A 22488-nucleotide genomic window follows, 5' to 3' on the forward strand; every position below is an offset into this window, starting at 1 on the left:
GCTTGATCCCAGGACCCCGGCATCGTGACCTGAGCTGAAGGCAGACGCTTAACCAACTGAGCCACCCAGGCTTCCCTGTGCTATTTAGCTCCGTGGAGCTGCTCTGCTGGTCTTAGCACCACACTGCTCTGGATGCCATCTTGATGAAGGGAGAGAACTGATCGTCACCTTAACTCACAGTCATCATTCTCGTTTTCCTTAAACCCTTTGAAGGCCAGCACCACTGAGAGATCAAACCCATGTCTGTAACCAGTTTTACTGAGTGTTATCTGTCTGCTCCTGGACAAGCATGTATTAGCTTCAGCGTGGTGAGTGAAACACAACCTGAGTCATCTGTTGGTTGTGTTTATTTATATCTATCTCACCAATCCTGCTCGCCATGCCTGGTCCAAGAACCTTCATGCAACAAAGGATTAGAATTTAAAAACATCTCCCTCCTTCTCTGCGAGGAAGGGGTCTCGGTCTGTGTGTGAGGCAGCAGAAACAGCATATGCTTGGAGCCAGGTTTGAGTCTTCCTTGCTCTCTGCTGGCTGAGCTCATCTGAGGTCCAGCCTGCGCATCTGTAAAATGGAGCTAGTGATCCCCGTGACATACACACAATTTCAGAGAGGCTGGAATCACAAAGAGTTATAATAGTGTATTTTTTTGTAAACGAGAAGACAGTGTTGAAACATTAAGGAAAAAAATATCACGCAAAAACCTAAAAGTTGGAAGAAGTAAAACGAGGCTGGTAAAGTGCTCAACTCCACGCTTGGCACACAAGCACTTGATAAATGGGAGACATTGTTACTATTCATGGAGAACACAGCATCCGTTTCTAGAAGATTCAGAAAATGCACTGGTCTTGGGCGCCTGGGTGGCGCAGCGGTTAAGCGTCTGCCTTCGGCTCAGGGCGTGATCCCGGCATTATGGGATCGAGCCCCACATCAGGCTCCTCTGTTGTGAGCCTGCTTCTTCCTCTCCCACTCCCCCTGCTTGTGTTCCCTCTCTCGCTGGCTGTCTCTATCTCTGTCGAATAAATAAATAAAATCTTAAAAAAAAAAAAAGAAAATGCATTGGTCTGCAGAAATGATAAAAGAACAGAAACCACACATCAGCTCATGTGGATGTCCAGTGGTTTTTGCCTAGCAAAAATTGTAGGGGATATATGCCCATTTGATTTTTTAGTTGACATGCAGCCGATTTTGCTTACAAGCTATCTAACTCTGTAATTTCAACCCAGGGGCTGAATTCACTGAAATCTGTTTTTAAAATTATAGAAAAGAAGTTAATTTGAGAGATTTTATTGGCTGCCATTTTATTTTAAAGCTTATGAGCAACTTTAAATCCCGATATTAGGTCTGATAGATCAATAACTATTGTCTTGAAAGAAACACTGCTGTTGAGAAGGGATTCAGGTCATTTCAGAGGAGAACTGATTTAAGCCTCCTGAAAAATCAGTCATGCTCCAAAGAAATCTGGACTTTTTCCTTTCTCAGCTCACAAATCACTCAGGCTACAGCCCTGCTTTCCATCCTCCTGTCCCTACCTACACAACTGCCTTGCTACCAACCTGCCAAACCAGGGACTCCTCATCCCTCCCGGACTGAGCATCTCGGGGGTGCTCATCTTACACTCAAGTTCTCCATTACGAACTGTCAACCAAGCTGACTCCCGCACACGAATCATGAGGAAAAGGGTGAAAACTGTAAAAATACATACTAAATACGTCTTCCGAGCCTGTCACTGTTCTATGGAGGGTCTGACAAACCTCTCAGCACCGTGGCAGTTGGGACAAGGGTGGGTGCAGACTCCGGGCATTCGGTTCCATTGCAGGGGTGGGAGGAGGTGTGCACGGCCTCTGCCATGACCCGCACACGGCACACAAAGTCCGTCGTCCCGCACACCACACCACAGCCGATCTTGGATCATTTTTAGATTTACTATCCATTATGCCTCAGGCATTTCTTGCTATTCAAGGAAAGCAAGTTAATTAAAACCACAGTAACACAGAGCAACTCAGAAAAGCATCCCGTCACCATTTCCATTTTTCACAACACAAACGGCGCCCTTTACTAAACTGCCTACTTGACCTCGTCATTTGGATGTTTAATGACGTCTTAAACTTGACAGAAATAAAAATCTTCATTTTCCCCAAATCTGCTCTTCTCAAACAAAGCCTTTGTTTCTGTAAATGGCAACTCCATCTTCCCAGCTGCTCTGGCCAAAAACCTTGGCATTATCTCCGTCTCTTCTCTTCTTTCATATCCATATTGTCTATAAGTAAATCCTGTCATCTCCACCTTCAAAGTATATCTAGAATGCGGTCACTGCTTCTCTGCTACTTCTCTGCCACCGTGCTCTGAGTCACTGTCGCTCTTCTCTGCCCGGCTGTAATAAATTCCTAACTGGTTTCCCTGCTTCCACCATTGGCCGCCTACAGTCTGTTCTTAACATAGCAACTGAAGTGATCCACTGAAAAGGAAAATCGGATTATGTCTCTCTCTGCTCAAAACTCTCCAGAGCTTCCCATCTCACTCCCTTTGGTAAAAGCCAAAGCCCCATGTGGCCCTGACATCTCTCCAGCCTTGCGTCCCATCACTTTTCTCCTGGCTCATTGGGCTCCACAGGCCAAGCATGATGGCCCCAGGGCCTTTGCACTTACCTGTTTCCTCTGCCTGCAGAGTTCTTCCCCCAGTTAACTGCCCTGCTGGACCCCTCATTTCTTCGTATCTCTGGTCATATGTCATCTTATTAGAGAGGCCCCCCCTCCACCAACGAAATAAAACCCATCCCATTCCCATCACTTTCTCTACCCCTTACTCTGCCTCTTTGCATTTCTTATATCTATTCATCACCATCTGAAAAAATAATACATTTATTTGTTTATGACCTCCTCCACCCAGTAGAATGTAAGCTCCAGGAAAAAAGGAAATTTTGCTTATTTTGTTCATTGCTGTTTCCCCAGGGACTAGTCCATACAATAAGCACACATGGTAGGCACATGATAAATATCTGTTAATGGATGAATGAATGAATGACTTGCAGAGGCAGTTTGAAGTGACTAATAGGCTTGGGATCTCCATAAGGCAGGAACTGACACTTGATCATTTTAGTATAAATGAGTAGGGGCTAGCTATATTTTAGGTGGGCTACAGACTGGGGGCGGAGGAGTGGGAAAGAAGCCCTTAATTCAAACATAGTTACTTTAGACTAAGTTCCTGGTTTAATTAGCTCTGGGTACATCCATAGGTGGCCATGCAGGGCAGGAGCCCAGGAACATAGGCAGCAGCTCTGCCAACAGCTTCCCTTGGCCCCCAGGGTCCCCAACATAAATGCATAGCTAGTTAACGCCTTCTGGGTCAGGAAAACTCGATTCTTGTTTCATCACTGGCCTTTCTTGCTCAGGTGTACATCACCATTTGAGAAGATTCTGCTTCTGTTTCTGGGGGTATTTATAAACATTAGGCTTTCCTGGTTCTCAAGCCCTCAGTGCTACCACCTCTCCTGGGCCCATGGAGCCATTTCCCCTCAGAGGTCTTCCCCCTCCCGATTCCTTACCCTTTTTTCTGGGTGTTTTGGATACTGCAATGGTTGGCAAACCAACACAACAAATCCATTTCCAACTGGACTCCAGCTATAACTCTGCCCAGGGTGTACCTGTGTGACTTTGGCCACAGGTCCCTCTCCCTCTATTTTGATTCTTCTATTTGCTGATCTGAAAAAAGTGAGTAATGATGATGATGACAATAACAGCACTTGTCCAACCTGCTCAAGAGGCATGCTGGTCTGTAATAGAAATTTCCTGCAGTACCTTTGTTTTGTTTTGGTATCAGGGTAATGCCGAGTTCACAATGAGTTGGAAAGTACTCCACTCTCTCTAATTTTTTGGAAGCATTTAGGTGGAGTTTGTATTATTTCTTTTTCTTTTTTTTTTTTTTTTTAGAATTCACCAGTGAACCCATCTGGGCCTAGAGTTTTCTTTGTGGGGAGGTTCTTAACTATATTATCAATTTGGACTATTCTGGTTAGTCACTTCTTTTTGAGTGAGCTTTGGTAGTTTGTGCCCTTCAAGGAATTTATTATTTCATCTAAGTCGCTGAATTTACAGGCATAAGTTGTTCAGAATATTCCTTTATTATTCTCATAACAGGTAGAGTATCTAACGTTACATCGCCTCTCTCATTCCTGGTATTGGTAATTTGTGTCTTCTTTTTCTCTGTAGCAGTCTGGTTAGAAGTTAATCCATTTAATTGACCATCTCAAACAGTCAGCTTTTGGTTTCATTGATTTTTTCCTATTGTTTTTCTATTTTCTATTTTATTGATCTCTGCTTTGATCTTTTCTATTTCCTTTCTTCTGCTTATCTTATTTTGGATTAACTTGCTCTCATTTTTCTAGTGTCTTAAAGTAGAAGCTGATGTCATCAATTTGAGACCACTTTTCTTTTCTAAAATAAGCACTGAATGCTACAAATTTACCCATAAGTATTGCTTTAGTGACACCCCACAAATTCTGATATGCTGTTTTCATTACCATTCAGTTCAAAACATTTTCTAATTTTCCTTTTGATTTCTTCTTTGACCCATCTGTTATTCATACATGAATTACATAGTTTCCAAACATTTGGAAATTCTAAGAGACTGTTCTGTTATTGGTTTCTAAATTTAATTCCACTGTGGTCAGAAAACATACTTTGTATCACTTGAATCCTTTTAAATTTATGGAGACATGTAGTCCAACCCAGAATATGATCTTGGAAAATGTTCTGTATGCACTTCAAAGGAATGTACACTCTGCTGTTATTTGGGTAGAGCGTTCTACAAATGTCAGTGGGTCATGGTGGTGGATAACGCTGTTCAAGTCTACTATATCCTTGCTGATTTTCTAATTGTTCTATCAATTTTTGAGAGAAAAGTGTTGAAATCTCATAATTGTGGCTATGTCTATTTCTCTTTGCACTTCCATGAGTTTTTGCTTCATGTATTTTGAAGCTCCCTTATGAGGTACATGAACATTTAGGGTTGCTATGGTCTCTTGAGGAAGGACCCCTTTATTAAATTATGAAACCACCTTCTTTATCCCTGATATTCTTTGTTCTGAATTCTACTTTAACTGATATTCATAGAGCCAGCAAAGCTTTCTTCTGATTGGTGTTAGCATGGCAGATCTTTCCTATCCTTTTGCTTTTATTTGTATCTTTATATTTAAAGTGTGTTTCTTGAGTTCTCAACATTTGCTACAACATGGACAGCACTGGAGGAGATAATGCTTAGTGAAATAAGTCAAGCAGAGAAAGACAACTATCATATGATTTCTCTCATCTATGGAACATAAGAACTAGAATGATCAGTAGGGGAAGAAAGGGATAAAGAAAGGGGGGGTAATCAGAAGGGGGAATGAAACATGAGAGACTATGGACTATGAGAAACAAACTGAGGGCTACAGAGGGGAGGGGGGTGGGGGAATGGGATAGACCGGTGATGGGTAGTAAGGAGGGCACATATTGCATGGTGCACTGGGTGTTATACACAACTAATGAATCATCGAGCCTTACATCGAAAACCGGGGATGTACTGTATGGTGACTAACATAATATAATAAAAAATCGTTATTAATAAAAAAAAAAAAAAAGAAAAAAGAAAATCATTTGACTAAAAAGGGGCACAAGAATATGCTTGGATGATGACAATTTCTGTCTTGATTGTGGTGGTGCTTATATGATTGTATACATTTTTAAAACTCATACAACTCTGCACAAAAAAAGAATGAATTTACTGTATGTAAGTTACACCTCAATAAAAAATAAAATAAGGAAAAAAAAAATAAATAAAGTGTGTTTCTTGCAGCCAGCATGTAGTTGAATCTTGCTTTCTTATCTAATCAGACATTCTCTGCCTTGTTTCAGTTACAATTAGTGCATTTACTTTTAATGTGATTACTGATATGGTTAGGTTAAAGTCCATCATCTTGGTATTTGCTTTGTATTTCTCTTTTTTTTTTTTTTAAAGGATTTTATTTATCTGACAGAGAGAGAGAGTGAGAGAGAGAGTGCGCATGTGTGCGCACAAGCAGAGGGAGTGGCAGGCAGAGCGAGAGGGAGAAGCAGGCTCCCCACTGAGCAGGGAGCCAGATGCGGGGCTCAATCCCGGGAGATCATCACCTGACCCGAAGGCAGATGCTTAACTGACTGACCCACCCAGGTGCCCCTTTATTTCTCTTTTCTGATCTCAGTTCCCTTTTCTCTCTTTTTCTACATTCTTTTGCATTAACTGAATATTTTTCATTATTCCATTTTCTCTCCCTTGTTGGCTTATTAGCTATAACTCTGTTTTGCTATTTTAGTGCTTGTTTTATGATTTATAGGATACATTTTAAAGTTATAACAGTAAACTTTAAATGATATTATATCATTTCACAAGTAGTATGAGAGTCTACTAGTATATTGTCATTTCTCCTCTCTGACCTTTACATTGGCATACATTTTACTTTAACATAGATTTAAACCCAACAATATGTTGTTATTATTTCTGGTTACACAGTCAGATACCTTTTAAAAAGATTTAAACAATATGAAAAAGTGTAGGGGATGGGGTGGAATGGGGTTGGGGAAGGGGAGAAAGAAATAGTTTATTTACCCACATAGTTAGTATTTCCAGGGATCTTCATTCTTTGTAAATGAAATCCCTATTTCCATCTGTTATCGTATTTTTTTCCCCTAAAGGACTTCCTTTAACATTTCTTATAGTACATAACTGTTGTGATAAATTCTTTTAGCTTTTTTGTGTTTGACAAGTTCCTATTTTGCCTTTATTTTTGAAAGATATTTTCACTGGGTCTAGAATTCTGGGTTGACAGAGTTTTTACTTTTCATACCTTCAAGATGTTGTTACACCACGCTCTTGCCTCTGTCGCTCCCAGTGAGAATTCTGTCATCCTTGTCTTTGGGCCTCTGTGTATCACATGTTTCATTTCTCCGCTTACTCTAAAACTGTCTTCATCACTGGTTTGTAGTCATTTGATTATGATGTACGTGGTGTCATTTTATTCATGTGTCTTGGATTGGGTTTCACTGAGCTTCTTGGATCTGTGGTTTTATAGTTGTCACTCCCCATGGAAAACTTTTGGCCACTGATTTCCTCCTCCCTTTCACAGACTCCGATTACTTGGATATTTGACTGCTTAATGTTGTCCCATAGTTCATTAATGCTCTTTTAATTTTGAAAAATTCTTTTTCTGTATTTTATTTTGGAATAGTTTATTTCCCTATTCTTCAGTTTCACTTTTCATTGTTCCCCTGCGATGTCTAAGCTGCCGTTCATCCCATACACTATTTTCCCCCACAGACACTGTTAGCTTCATTTCTAGAAGTTCAGTTTGGGACTTTTTATATGATCCATGTGTCTACTTAATTTTTGAAACATACGGAATACAGTTATAATAACTGTTTTAGTGTCCTCTACTAATCTTAAAATCTTTGTCAACTCTGGGTTTATTCTGATTAGTATTTTCCTCATTATAGGCCATGTTTCTTGGCTTCTTTGCGTGCCTGATAATCTCTGACTGGGTTTTACCTTGGTCCATGCTGAATACTGACAATATTGAATTGTCTTTTTTATAATCTCAAGCTTTTTTCTGGAATGCAGTTAAGTTACTTAGAAACAGTTTGACCTTTCTGGGTCATAATTTATGATTTTTTAGACTAATCCAGAGCACTGTTCAGTCTCTACCTGGGTTCCCCTCCCTACACCATGGCCTGGAAACTCTCTCGAGACAAAAGTTGGGGAACTTGTAGGGCTCACCTCGTTTGTTTCCCATCTCTTAAGAATTACTGCCTGCCACTGACTAATGTCCAATGTCTTATAAACCATTGCTTCACAGTTTGTCCTTTGTTGTTGTTATTTCAGGCAGGAGGATGTCCCTGTTACTCCGTCTTGGCCCCCAAATAGCATTTTTGTATGTCTGTGTGTACATTCATATTTGGGGCACTATTATTATCATTACAACTAGTGCTGTAAGTGTGGTTGATTTAAACTTGTGCTGACAAGTTGTCTTTCTTTCCAGAGTATATATTTAATAAATGTTTGTCAACACGAATAGGCTATAATTGTCTCCCTTGTTGCTTTTGTGACTTGTTGGAGATGTAAAGACGATCCACAGAATACTGGGCTATTATAATCATATGAACTTCTAAGCTCTTTTGAGTTAATTCAGCATATGTCATAAATCAACGGAGCTGATTTAGCAAAAAGCACCAAGCAAAAAGCGTGGAACCAAGAATCTGGTAGATTTGGGCCTATTATTGTAACAAAGATTCCATTCAGGTTCATTCATTTACTGAAAGCTAAACCAATGGACTGGAGAAAGCAGGTCGGGATTGTAGACAGTTTTCCCTCCTACCATGCACGTTCTTTGACTGCTTTCAGTCCTACCATGGATAATGTTCGCATGGGAGAAAATGACCATTTTCTCAGAGAAGTTTGCACAGGAATGTTCAGACCCCAGGCATTTCAACAGTTGGGGCTGTTGGCATCAGCTCTGTGCCCTAGAGGGGCCTCCATGTCTGGCTGCCGAGCAAACCTCCCCGCCACCCCCCCCCCCCCCCAGGGAGCAGGGAAAGCAGGGCAGCGCACCAGCCAGCCTCTGTTGGGGCTCCCTCCACGGGCGGTGCAGAGGGCAGGTCCCCTCAGAGCCAGCTGGCCACCTCCCCATGCAAGCCCAGCAAGTGAGGCCCAACTGCCTGGTGTCCGATCTCTGGCTCCATGGTCCCTGGTGCAGCTTCTGGCACAAACAGCCCCTCAATCCTGTTCTTGGCACGCTATTGCCAATATTCAGTTGAAGAAGTAAAAGGCAAACATTACCTCAGCTCCTGCTAGAGAACTTGTTTCAGCTCAGAGAAAGCAGAGGGAGAGAGTGTCTCCACTGCTCTACCTTCCTCACACATTTCTGCCATCCTCAGGAGATCCACCAAACCCCCCGCCCAGCCTGGAAAAGAATAAATGCTCTTCAAGACATCTGTCAACTCATTTCTGGAAAGTGAGGTTCCACACTGGGAATTCTAAAAAGTGTGTGTGGGGCGGGGTGTGGGGGGGGTGTCAGGAGCACTGGATTTAGGAACATTCTTCCTGGTGACTTGGAGGCTGGCTGGGTAGGCTGGCAACAGAGGAGCCTGTGGCATCCTCAGGCTCCATTCATAGCCACCTAGACCAGTGGTTCCTCACCTCACTGACGCCCTGGACCCCTCTGCCAGGCTGCTGAAGCCTAGGCCACTTCTCAGAGCAGCATTTACAATGCATAAAATAAAACAGAACAGATTATAAAGGAAACCAACTAGACTGAGATGTAGTTATCAAAATAATAAACAATTTGAAATATAGTACTAAAAGTATTTCCTTATGAATGCATTGAGCAACACAATCTAGTAGCAGCTCTAAAAACCACCTTCACTTCAAAGCAGGGATGAGTATTCATGACATTTCTGGATATCTGTAAAGCAATGTGAAAGTAAGTGATTTCTTTTGGTGACAACATCACAGGTGCTTTGTTGCCTACAGTCATAATGGAAAGGAACGCCTCATTTCAGTGAGAGGTTAATGAAAAGAAAGATGCACTGTTTTACTTCCTTCAGGTTTCCAGACCTGTCTGTGGGCCCCAGGACTCCTAGATTAAGAAGACCTTTCTTTTCCTGAGCTGCTGGGGGAGAGCAGTGCACTGGAGACCAGGGTGCCAGGCCCCAACCTGGGGGCCTCTAACCAGCTGGGAGCTTCAAACTTTTAATCGGTAAGGCAGACATCACGCATCTCTTGACTACTTCTCCACCTTCAGTGTCTTCCCACAAAGGCTGGTGCTGGGTGGGGGTGTCCTCTGGAGTTAAGTACTCTGTCTACTCTTATTACTGGTCTTCTCATCTGTGGTGTAATGACGTGCTTGGCCATCTGTCCCCACCTCTTGCACAAGGCAGCAATAATGGCTCATTTATCATTGTGTTCCTGGCGTCAAGCACAAGGCTTAGCACACAGGAGACCATTCCTGCATATTTACTGACTGAACAGATGAATGGACAGATGAAAGCTGTGACCACACCTAGCTTCTCTCTCTCTCATTATAAAAATATTCCTTATTTCACACCAGCAGTTTTTCAATCCAGGTTCTATAAGTGAGCATTACTTTACAAGGTTTTAGAAAATAGTGAGACCCCAGATGCAACCCCAGAGACTTGGATTCCAGTGGTCTGGGGCGGGGCCCTGGCCTCTGTCTGTTTTTAAAACCACCCCAGGTATAGCCAGAGTTGAGACCCCACAGTAGCACAGAACAGCAGCTGAGGTCAGAGTGCAGTGCTCCCAGGTGAACTTCTTTTCTAGAGCCAGCGGGATGAAATTAGTGCAGAATTCTGAACTCTGCAAGGGGCTAAACACATAAATTGAGTTTCTGACCCTCGGAGTCAGGTCACAGTTCTGAATCCAGCGACATCAGTAATATCTGAACTACATTCTCAGACTTAGATGAAAAATCTGGGGCTTGACAGTGAAGACCATGAAACAAATTATTACAAACGCCATGGACAAGCACTCCGAGGCCCCACGCTCCCTCCGCTCGTGGCAAGAAGTCCTTATGAATAGGACCCCTCCTGGATAAGCAGCATCCGTGGGGGACAGATTCCTAGCTGTGCAGTTTCCTCATCTACAAAGTCGAGAGGATAATAATAATAAGGCCAACCCCAAGGTATTGTTGCTGGAACTGAAAGATGGAATGGGGCAGAAAGCATTTTGTCAGTAGCCCAAACATGCTATCGAGATTAATTCTTTAGTATTGGCATGCCTTATTTTATGGTCACTCCACTTTACTCTGTTTTTCAGATACTGTGCTTTTTACAAAGTGAAGGTTTGTGTCAACCCTGTGTTGGGCAAGTCTGTTTAGAAAACAGTATTTGCTTGCTCCATGTGTGTGTGTCACATACTGGTAATTCTCACAATATCTCTAACTTTCTCATGATTATTATTATATTTGAATTGCTGCCACCTCATGATCAAACTTTAATGGATTAGAAGCTGCTTCTTATGGGTAAGCAAAAAAAGTGGCTTCTTGAGATGGAAACTACTCCTGGTGAAGACGCCGTGAAGATTGTTGAAATGACAACAAAGCATTTAGAATATTACATAGACTGAGTTGATAAAGTAGTGGCAGGGTTTGAAAGGATTGATTTTGATTTTGAAAGAAGTTCTCCTGTAGGTAAATGCTATCAAACAGCAACACGTGCTACAGAGAAATCTTTCTTGAAAGGAAGAGTTGATCGATGCAGCAAACTTCACTGTTGTTTTATTTTGGGAAATTGGCACAGTCACGGCGGCCTTCGGTAACTGCCACCCTGATTGGTCAGCAGCCACCAGGTCCAGGCAGGACCCTCCACCAGCAAAAAAGATTACGACTCACTGAAAGCTCAGATGATAGTTAGCATTTTTTAGCGATAACACGTTTTTTGTTAATTAAGGTATGCACGTTGTTTTTTAGACATAATGCTAGCGTACATTTAACAGACAACAGTTTAGTGTAAACGTGACTTCTATATGCACGGGGAAACCAAGAAACTCCTCTGACTCCTTTACTGTGGTGTTCTGGAACAGAACCAGCAATGTCTCCAGGGTGGGCCTGTACTGCATTCTACCCATTGAGTTCTTCTAGGTGGAAAGACCTTGTGGATTACGGATGCCAGGTCAGACTCCCTGCATTCAAGGTCTGGCTCCACTTACCCGCTGTGCCATCTTATGCAAATCATCTAACCTTATCATGCCTCGATTCCTTATCTGTAAAATGGTGATAATAAAGGTATGTACCTCGTTGGATTTTTGGAAGGTTTGGCTGAGCGAGGCAAAGCACTTAAAGTACTTAGAACATCTTCTAAAACGTAAGCTTTGCATCAGAATTGCCTGGAGGGCTCATTAAAACACTGATTGCTGGGTCCTTCTCAAGAGCTTTTGATGCAGTAGATGTAGGCTGGGAACGGAGAATTTGCACGTCTAATACGCTCCTAGGTACCCATGGCAGTGCTGGCTTGGGAACCATACTTTGAGAACCACTGGCTGAGAACCAAGCCTGGCATACAGTAAGCACCAACTAAGTGTTAGCTGCTATTATCTTTTCCTGGGCTCTACTTTCTTAAGCCCTGAGCAAAACACTGTGTGCTCCTGTGTCGCTCAGCACTGCCTTCCTGCAGAAGCTATTTTGAACCCTACCTATGGACGGTCCCACAGTGTGGACCCAAGATCAGCTGCAGCAGCACCACATGGGAGCTCACCTACAACACCAGTTCTTGGGCCCTAACCCAGACCCATTGAATCGGGACTTATGGGGGTGAGGCACGATATCCTGGGCTGTAACATCCTTCCGGGTGACTCTACTACATGCCGACTTGAAGAACTCCTGCTCTAGTAGAAAATCACCAGGACCATGGCAACAAGCCTCCTGGAAATGGCTAGGGAGGCAGGAGAGCTTAAGGTCCAGACTACAGGTTTTGGTTGAGTTGGAGACCTGGCTCAGCTTCTTTGCCACCTTGGGGCCATGAGTTATGGCACTCATTTAAGCCTCAGTTTCCCCAGCTGTAAAATGGGCACCGTTACAGGACCTACCTCACAGGAACCTCAGATGCTGCAAACAACGCATGATAACCGTTCAGAGAACGTTAGCGGCCACTCTTACCCTCTTTATCACTGCTACGATGTGTCCTGTCTCAAAGTGACTTGAGACAGCTTATTAAAAAAAAGACCAAGTATATACATGCACAGGATAGCGAAAATAAAGCCCCTTTTTAAGAAAAGGAAATACAAATGTATCACACAGAAAGTGGGGAGCATGAGGGTTGAAATTGTCACTGCAACTGTCTGAACGCGAGGTTTGAATGTCCCCGACGGCCAGAGCACAGAGGTCCTACAGTTTCCACTGCCTGAAAAGGGGAAGGAGGTCAGCTCTTTTTCACCCCTTTGCCACCCCACCTCTAAATCTAGGATAATCAGATCACATTAACCTCTGCACCAAGGCCCTGTGTCCCAAGGAGGGAGGGAATTTACTCCAGCCTGCCTGATGTATCTCTTTCTTTCATTAATTCTCATCAAGAGCCACAGGCAAAATCCTTAGATCCCAAAAGATAAGCGATGTCACACTCACTTTGGGTGCCGAATATCAGGGAGAGAGCGATTCAGGGAGATTTTGTCGCTGACGTAAATGTTAAATCCATTTTCTCGGTATGCCTGATCCACTCTCTCAGCGTCGGTCATGGGGTAAGGTCTCCCTTGTTCTCCATTTCCTAGGAGAAAAGAACAAAGTCACTGTTGCTAATTGAATGGAGTAGGGGAAGAAGGATGAAAGATATGATTAAATTAAAGCACAGAGATAAAACTTAATACTTGGATACAGAGTAGACCTCTAGATTTTACAGGGATGGTCTAAAGAGGGGAGGGGAATGAGTATTTACTTGGCCATGGCCCATGTCATGCACTTTACAGACCGGTTCTCACATCATTCCCACAGCAAGCCATCTGGGCGAACATGCGAGCCTTCATTCTATGGATGGATAAACTGGGACACAAGGTTATAAAAGCAGGTTTGTGGGCTCCAAAGTCCATGCTTCCCCACTCTGCCAGGGGCCCCAGACATCCCTGACCATGGCATCCCATCAGCTGGACAGGAGCCCAGATCTACTTCATATGAGCTGACCAACCTTGGGCCAGTCACACCAACTCTCTGAACTGCAGCTTCACTCCATCTGTTACCCACACCCTATTGAGAAAGTCAAATGCGAAGTTGCATACATGGCAGAATTTGTAAACAATATTATGATTACTCTCTAGGTGAGGCAGACTTCATAGGCAAATATAAAACGCTACAAATGATAAAAGATGCTTTGGCCTTTTAAGTCAGCAAACAATTAAGATCTGCCTAGCCTAGGCCACGATTGCCTGAGAAGTGTTGCTTTGAGTCATGGATTTGGGTGGATAAAGTGCTAGCCATCCTTTCTCTGCATAATTCATCTGGGGGAAGGATCCCTGATGCTCCAGGAAATTATTCTCTGGGTTCCCAGGGTGCAGATGGTGGGTAGAAATGCCCACACCCACCCCTGCAATAACAGCCCAGTAATCTGCAACTGGACAGAGTCTTGAAGAAACGGCCATAAAGTCAGCTTGTTAAAAATCACCTCATCTCTGGAGCTTGTGGTCTAAGCATCACTCTATTTACGTTGCAAAGTAAATGTGGACAACATCAGCTTGATGGGAAGGTGCAAGCTGACAGGTGGGGCCAAGGGCTGTGCCTAATTCCATCCAGCCAGATGAGAGAGAGGACGCCGCCATCTGTAACTCGGAACGCTCCGCAATTAGACGCTGCTGGCTCATGCCCAGGACAGATTCCGCATGGGACACAAATGCAGCCAGCAGAAAAAAGGAGAGCCAGAAGCATCTGCTTGGGGAGGGAAGTTTCAGGAAGGCAGCTACTCGCAGCTTTGTCATCCTGGACGTGCCGTTAGCCTTTCTCTGATCGACCTTTGCCTTTTGTATTAATGGGGATAAGAAAGTTCAATGTAACGATTAAGGAGAGAAATAATACAGGGCAAGATGCCTGGCACAGAGTTAGCACTCAACACAAGCTGGTTATTATTATTCTTAATAATGTCTCTACTGCTTACTTTTTTTCTTGCTAGTTAGCCCTATGTTCTAATAATTCTGGTATGATAACTGCCTGGTAAATCAGCTTTTTTCAAAAGTTTCCTTTCTCAGTTTAAGCAGCACCCACCCTTACTTCATTTTCAATCACTGCCCTACAGAAAAATGCATGTCATGTTTTTAGATTTCCCTGACCACCGGTTATTATATCAGCTCTATTTAGAGCCTTGCTGTAGTCTGGTTTTTTCATAATGTAATCTAAAAAAAAAAAAAAAATCAATAGTGGTGGGTGCTTTTAACTGAGATAAAAATGAATAAAACACCAATCCCTATATTTCTACAGTGCCTTCCAGTATTGTAAAGTTGCTTCACACCCATCACTTTATTTGTGTCACCTTCACAACGACACCCTGAGGTGTCTGAGCAGGAAGCATGAGCCCCCACTGACACATGGGGAAACTGAGGCACCAGGAGCAGAGCTGCCATCCTGACTCTTAGTCCAGGCTCTCTAGAGGTGACTTTCCACATAATTTCTATAAATCCCACCCCTCCCCACTCCTTCCCAACTCCTCAGTGTAACAGGAACTGCTCCAAAGACTAATTAGCCAAAGCAAACTGTAGCTGAAGCCTTCTAAATCCATCAACCTTGTGGCTACAGAGCTAGGTAGGGATCGACTCTGTCCTCCAGACCTGGGTTCGAGTCCCAAGCCTGCCTCTTTCTCACTGTGTGACTGCAGGCAGATTACCCCCAGGTCCCTCCTCATCAAATGGGCTACAAAGGGTGACTTGGGGTTTCCCTGAGAAAATGTGCAAAGTGTGGAGCATGAGCCTTGCTCACTGCAGGTGTTTAATAAATGTTGGCTCTTACCATGACTGCTCCTCATTTTAGTGGTAAAATATCTCATAAGTGGGGAGACATTGTCTATCACCCAATAAGATGGTGGGGACAATCCCTGAAGGCACTGGATCTGGTGCTGTGAGTGGAGAAAGGGGTCAAGCTCACAGGTGAAGAGGGAGACCCCCAGGAAGCAGGGGAAGGGATGACGGCAAATGGAGAGGGAGTGAACAGGAGGTCCAGACACGCCTGCCAATCACACGCACGCATACGTGCCCTTCACAGGACCCGCCAGTGCCCGATACTGCTCTCCATACCTACGCGCTGGGCGTCCCTCCTGATGGCTTCTTTGTCATGCCAATCCTTCAGCTTTTGCCCATCTCCCCCAAAAAATATCTTCTTCTGCTGATCGTGGGAGCCCTTAAAAAAAGATAAAAACAGTGAAAAAGAAGGAAAGGGGAAATAAGTTTAATAACAAAGACCAGAAATTACACTATCTATGGGAGCTTTTGGTGCTGACTAATGGTCTGTCATCATCTGCTCACTTACGAATTCTCTCAGTATACCTTTGCTAGTGCTGCCGTCTGCCAGTCAGGTGGGCAAAGGTCAGAAGGATGACAGGTACACAGTGTCCACCCTCCTGGAACTCAGAAACCAGCAGGAGAGAAAACAGATGGGCAGACAGTCCTTTCCCTCAAGGGAGAAAGCAGTAAGTGTAGCTGTTCAACAGAAATATGCGAGGCACAAATGCGAGCCACATGTGTAACTTTGAATTTCCTAGTATTCACACTAAAAAAAAAATAAATAAATAAAAAAAGATGACTCAATTTTGGTAATGTATTTTACTTAACCCAATATATTCTATCTAAAATGTTATCATTTCAACACACAGTGTAAAAAATCACCGAGATAGTTTACATTCTTTTTTTTTTTGTACTAAGCCTTTGAAATCCTTTTTTTTTTTTTTAAAGATTTTATTAATTTAGTTGTCAGAGGGAGAGAGAGTGAGCACAAGCAGGGGAGAGGTAGGCAGAGGGAGAGGGAGAAGCAGGCTCCCCGATGAACAGGGAGCCCGATGCAGGGCTCGATCCCAGGACCCTGGGGTCATGACCTGAGCTACCCAGGCATCCCCTAAGCCTTTGCAATCCAATGTGTATTTTACACTTGTGTTCACCTCAATTCAGACCCTTCCAGGTGGCTCATGGCAACATACTGGACAGGGTAGGTAAGTGAACCTCAAATCAGAGGCCTGGAGAAAGGGCTGTAAGAGTTGACTTCCATTTGGGAGAACTGGGGAAAATTTCCCAAACGTGAGGGCATTCGGGCTAAGCTTCAGGTAAGCAGAAGTGAGAGGCAGGGCATAGACTTCCAGGTGTGGTGGAGAGTGGCAGAGCTGGGCCGGGCCTGAGGAGCTCTGAGCCCAGGAGCAGAAGTCGGGTCTTGATCACTTCTACAGTCCCAAGGGCCCAGTCCCAAAGAGGGTGAACATTCATCCATTGTGTGTGGAATGTATGAACAAGCAACTGGAAGGCTGAAAGAAAATGGGAATATACAGCAGTCACAAGAGAGCAGCCCCCAGGGGCCGGGCTCTGAAGGCATTTATTGTGTCCGGGAGGTAAGTCCATCCTGGTGGGCCTATTAGGAAGCGGTTTCCCTAACTAAAGCAGTTTTATTCCAGTATCTGGGGTCATCAGAGGGCTCCAGATGCTTCCCCATGCCAACAGTCAAGTCTAAAGACTTGGCCCGGGGGCTCAGTTAGAGCCTTCCCCAGGTGACACTGCACCGCACGGCTCTTTAAGTATCTTCCTGTGTTCATGTAAATGAGAATGGCGTTCCATATCACCTTGCCCATTAAAAATCCTGCAGACTTGTTCTTGCCACTGTGGTATGCAAGATCCAATAGTCCTATGTCCCATGTAATTAGCTACGAAGGCCCTGAGCATGTGGCATGCTGCAACATTAGCACTAACAAGAAGCCACCAGAATAAAACCATCCCCAAGCCTCTTTATTAAGTCTCTGGCTGGTCCTGGTGTTAGCAGATTTTCCACAACGGCTCAATATCCTTACATCAGCTCTAATGATAATAACAATTTCTTGCGTTCCCTCTCCTACAGGCCTCTCTGAGCTGCAAGGAGAAAATTCTGAAAGTTAGCATGCCAGATGTGTTGGTCAGAGAAGGAAAGAAAACTGTGAAAACAAAGCCCACGTGTCTACGAACAGTTCTCGGGGGTTCTCAGAAATCACAAAAGCCGAGCTGGAAGTTCTTCCAGCAGGTTTCAACTGTGTTCGGCTACATTTCTACAGGAGCCACTCAGTGCTGCCCTGGGAGGAGGGGTGCTGAGATTGGGATCTCGACCCCCTTCAACCAGACCAGCAATGCATCTGTTCTCTGAACCACGGTTCCGTGTAGATTTCATTTTAAAAAGGCCTCCTGATAAAAACAAATTGACAATCAAATCTCCAAATAAGTGAATAAATACACTTGGAAACTGACTGGAGCCACTTTCCTATTTCACACACAGAGCAGCCAAGCCTTGGGGTGGGTCAGGGACCTGTCCAAGGTAAAATACTCCATTGCTAAGATGTCAAGCGGGATTAGTCCATGGCTGTTTAGCAATTTTTTTTTCCCGCCCTCCCTCCCAATTCCTTTTCCCTCTCCTGCTACCCAAAGACTGGGAACTTCAGTTGACTGCTTAGGTCACTGGTAGAATGAAGCTCAGCAAGCTGAGTCTACCTTAATGGAAGAAGCCCATCTAAAGAGGTTCTCAAAGTGTGAGCAGCACTGCCCCACCTGGGACCTCGTTAGAAATGTTAATTCCTGGGGCGCCTGGGTGGCTCAGGGGGTTAAGTGTCTGCCGTTGGCTCAGGTCATGATCTCAGGGTCCTGGGATAGGGTGCTGGGATCGGGCCCCATGCTCGGGCTCCCTGCTCAGCGGGGTCTGTTTTGCCCTCTCTCCACTCATGTGCTCTGTCTCAAATAAATAAATAAAGAAAATCTTAAAAAAGAAATGTTAATTCCTGGGCCCAGCCCCAGTCTTCCTGAGGCAGAAACTCTGGGGATGAGGCCCTACAGTGTTTTAACAAGTCCTCCAAGAGATTCTGATGCACACTCAGGTTTGAGAACTACCTAGACCGAAGAAGGCAATAATCCTGCCTGCTCGGGTGCTGGTCAGACCAATTCTGGGCTCTAGTATCTAAGTTGAACAGATATTTACTATCAAAGGTCACTGGCAAAAACAAGCTGGTGGCTTTTGAGGTTTTATTTTGTTTTGCTTTGTTTTTTTAATTGCTAGTTGGAAAATAAAGGGAGATTTCCTATTGTTAAGGGTCAGGCCACCCTTAAAGGACATTTTAAGCGTCTAAAATTCCATAAAGGGCTCCGTTTCCTCCATTTGCTCATCGAAGTCTTCCCTAGATACTGGGAATGGGGCACGGGATTGAATCTCACAGCTGTGACCTCATGGAAGGAGACTCCTTGACTCTTCTTCTCAGAATGAACAGTGAATTGCTGAACTGACAGGGTAGAGAATTAAGGTTCCAAAATTCTATGAGTTTCACACCCTTAGCTTCTACCACCAGCATTGCCTTTGCTTTCATGATGGTTGACCCTCTGGAATGTTCTACAGGGAAGACTTACACTGTTTAGGTAGTCTCATTAGCCCTTCCATCTCCCTAAACTAATAGGATGTCAGAGCCTGCAGACACAGGGAGTTCTCTATGTCTAAGCAAGTAGTTATAGAGGAACATCGAACATCCAAGCTAAGCAGCTGCTCGGAGTCAATTAGTCCACTCCTCTCCCACCTTACAGGTGGGGAAGCTGAGGCCCAAACAGGACAAGATACACAATCAAAGCCACATAAGCAGGCAAGAGGATAGGGGCCATGTTCTTTGATTCCCAGGCTAGTTTTCAGTGAAGAGAGCCCTTGCAGTGTGTGTGACCTTGGACAAGTTACAGGAGTCACAAGTGCCTCAATTTTCCCACCTGGAAAATGGAGACAGCACTACCTACCCAACAGATACTTTCAGAAGAAGTGAGAAAAATCACAAAAACAGAATGTATACTGAGGGCTTCCAGAATCTACACATAAAATGTGGACATCAACTCCTTTAGGATTTTAAGAATCTACTGTAAATTCACATCTCATCAAATCACCTTGATACAGAACTCAAATTTTGCTACGTGGGTTAAAATGCTTTCCAATTAATAGGTCTGAGCTTTTGGTAGGAGAAGATTTAGGTTTCAATCCTAAAATCACAGAGCTTTCAGTGCCCAAAGGACCCTTTGAAGGCTACCCACAAACCTTAACAAAAACTGGTTATTTTCAGGTGGTCCAGGACTCTCTGAGGTCCATCGATGGAAACCCCATAGATAGATCATCCAAACTATCACCAAATGTTTATCAAGACCTACCCTGTGCCAGGAACTGTGCTAGGCACTGGGGATACAGGCATGACAAAACAGATCCTGTGTAAGTGTTAATGGGGTTTACAGCCAGATCAGTATCTCTCAAAGGGTGGTTTTTGGAAGATCTGGGCCCTCATTATAGATGTAATTTCAAGGCCCCACCTTGAACCTATTAAATCAAAGTACCTGGGGGGTGGGAGGCCAAGATGTGTTTTAAAACACATTCCCCAAGTGATTCTGAGTCACAGTAAAGCTGGAAAAACCACTTGTCTAAATCCAGCTGCCTCGATTTACAGATAAGAAATCTGAAGTTCAGAGAATAGAACAGATTTTCCCTAAATCCCATAGCTTGCCAGCCCCAAAGATCAAACCAGATCTGGCTGTTTTCTCCCTAGGATAGACTGGGAGCTTCTGGAAGGCAGGGGCATCCCTTGGTTTGGTTCATCACTGTGCATTCCTAGCCAATGCCTAGCCCATCTTAGGCTGTCAATAAATATCAGCTGAATGAGTAAATGTCTGTTTATCAACAGGGCAAGCAGTCTAGTTTAATGACTCTGAGCACTCCGGGTTCAGAGTTGAAAAAAACCTCGGTTTCACTTCAAGGGCAGGTGCACCCCAACTTCCTGGATGGATTAATAGGGAAAACTAACAGAATGAGACCATAACCTGTGCGTTGTTGGGAGAACAAACTTCGCTTAGCATCAGCTCCGTGTCTGGCACAAAGTCAGGCCTTCTCAGTAAAGGGGGACTATTAATACGCTATTTTTAGAGAAAGCTTATGATCCGGTGCTTGTGATGGGCACGTCTGGGGGAACAGAAAAGGGATGGGAATCATTAATAAAACTGTAAGCCCTTCAGAGGCAACCTAACACCTGAGCCGATTCAACTGGCCATTGCTGAGAACAGGATTTAGAGTCTCCCCATTCACAGAAGGGCATGTGCCCACGTGGAAATTCTTCAGCCAAGAACAAAGTTCCCAGTTAATAGTGGCATTCTGTAATAGAAACAAAGGTCACAAGACCTTCAGCAACAAGAAAGGCACGGACGACCCTTCTCCAAAGACAGCAATTCCTATGCAATGGCAATCGCTTAATAATGTGCAAGAAAGCACGTCTGGATTTTCAGTCCAGAGGCAGCTGTTTCTTTAATTCTGTAGACTCAAATATTCGTCTATAAAAGCTGTGATTGTTTCCCCTCAGCAACCATCTTTTGCCCTTGGTTCCCAGGGGTCCTGTTGCTACAGGAGGCAAAGGGGTTGGGACAGCATGGCAAGAGAGGCAAGGGACAGTCTGTGGAGGCGACTGGCAGAATTAACGTGGAAATCCCATTAAACAATAAATTGGAAATGGATTTTGACTGGCTGCTCTAAAGAATGCTTCTGGTATCCGCGTGCTTTTACTTAACATTCCACAGGAAGAATCAATTAGTGCTCAAACAGCCACACACTCACACACACAAATGGAATTTTAATCTTTTGTTTAATCACTACTTAGTGTGCCTGGCACCCTTTGGAGGGAAGAAAGGAAGGTGGTGAAGCAAGCCAACGGTACTCTGCCCAAGGAGAAAGATCTGTCAAAGTGCATGCTCGAATCCCAACACTGCAGATGCGGCAACTCCCGCTCAGAGGACCCTGGCAGCTCTGGCTCACCTGGCGAGTGTCTTCAAAATATGGAAAAAGGACTATCCAATCTAAGAACACAATGCTGGAAGTTAAGCCAACCAGGTCGTCTGCTTCATCTGGGGTCTGAGGATTCTGCTGCAAATCTCAGCATGGCTTCTTCCCCCAATCCCCCTTACAACTAACCCTGCAAAGGTGGTGGAATGATTTTGCTGTGAGGTTCAGATGACTTTATATAATTCCAAACATTTGTCTATCTGCTAAGGAGATTATTCTAATAACCTTCACGCACACACACACACACACACACACACACACACATGCATACAGCAAAGCATTCTCTTCAAGGTTGCTTGCAAGGTTATATTTCAAAGACGGCCAGGTACAGCTTAATTTAGCTGAAAACATAAAGTTACTTTAAGCGACGGAGTTTGGACAATTGGATACATGTACTTCCTTTATGACTTTCGAGGACATAAACTGGATTGTTTTTATGTATTTATTCATCTAACAAAGAAGGCTGACTTTGTTGACAGAGCGAGGATCTACTATGTCCAAAGAACCACGGGGGAGACAGAGATAAATAAGATAGTCCCTGGACTCAACAAATAGCACGGATGTGAGACAAGTATATAAGAAAGGAAAAAAACCCACAGGGGCCCTGAAAGATGTATGGATAAATTCCAGATATTTACAAGAGCCAAAGATTAAATTCTACCTGGGACAATCAGGGAAGGATTCCTACAGAAGCAGAGTCCTTGAGAGCTGCATGAAAGAATGGGTAGGATTTTGATGGGTAGCAATGGGGGGTCAGAATCTAGCTGGAGGGAAAGCATGTGCAAAGAAATGGACGTCATGAAGTAATGGACAGATTTGCTTAAGGGCAAGGAGCCTGATTTGGCTGCAGTGAGTGGGGTGCAAAAGAGTCACAGGGGCACCTAGGTAGATCAGCCGGTTAAGTGTCCAACTCTTGATTGCAAGGTCACGAGATCAAGCTCTGC

General features: G+C 44.0%; 1 protein-coding gene across 2 annotated transcripts in view; it reads right to left on the minus strand.

The window, feature by feature from the left end:
* GALNT10 (polypeptide N-acetylgalactosaminyltransferase 10) overlaps window positions 1–22488 on the minus strand; it is a 212798-nt gene that overhangs the window by 102100 nt on the left and 88210 nt on the right. For both annotated transcript variants that reach the window (XM_045791964.2, XM_045791966.2), the window contains exons 2-3: window positions 15781–15883; window positions 13139–13277 (exon numbers count right to left, since the gene is read on the minus strand). In XM_045791964.2, coding sequence (XP_045647920.1) covers window positions 13139–13277; window positions 15781–15883 — 242 coding nt within the window. The remainder of the gene's footprint in view (window positions 1–13138; window positions 13278–15780; window positions 15884–22488) is intronic.

Source organism: Ursus americanus, chromosome 15, assembly GCF_024610735.1.
Source record: "Ursus americanus isolate L20-20 chromosome 15, mUrsAme1.1.p, whole genome shotgun sequence".
NCBI lineage: Eukaryota > Metazoa > Chordata > Mammalia > Carnivora > Ursidae > Ursus > Ursus americanus.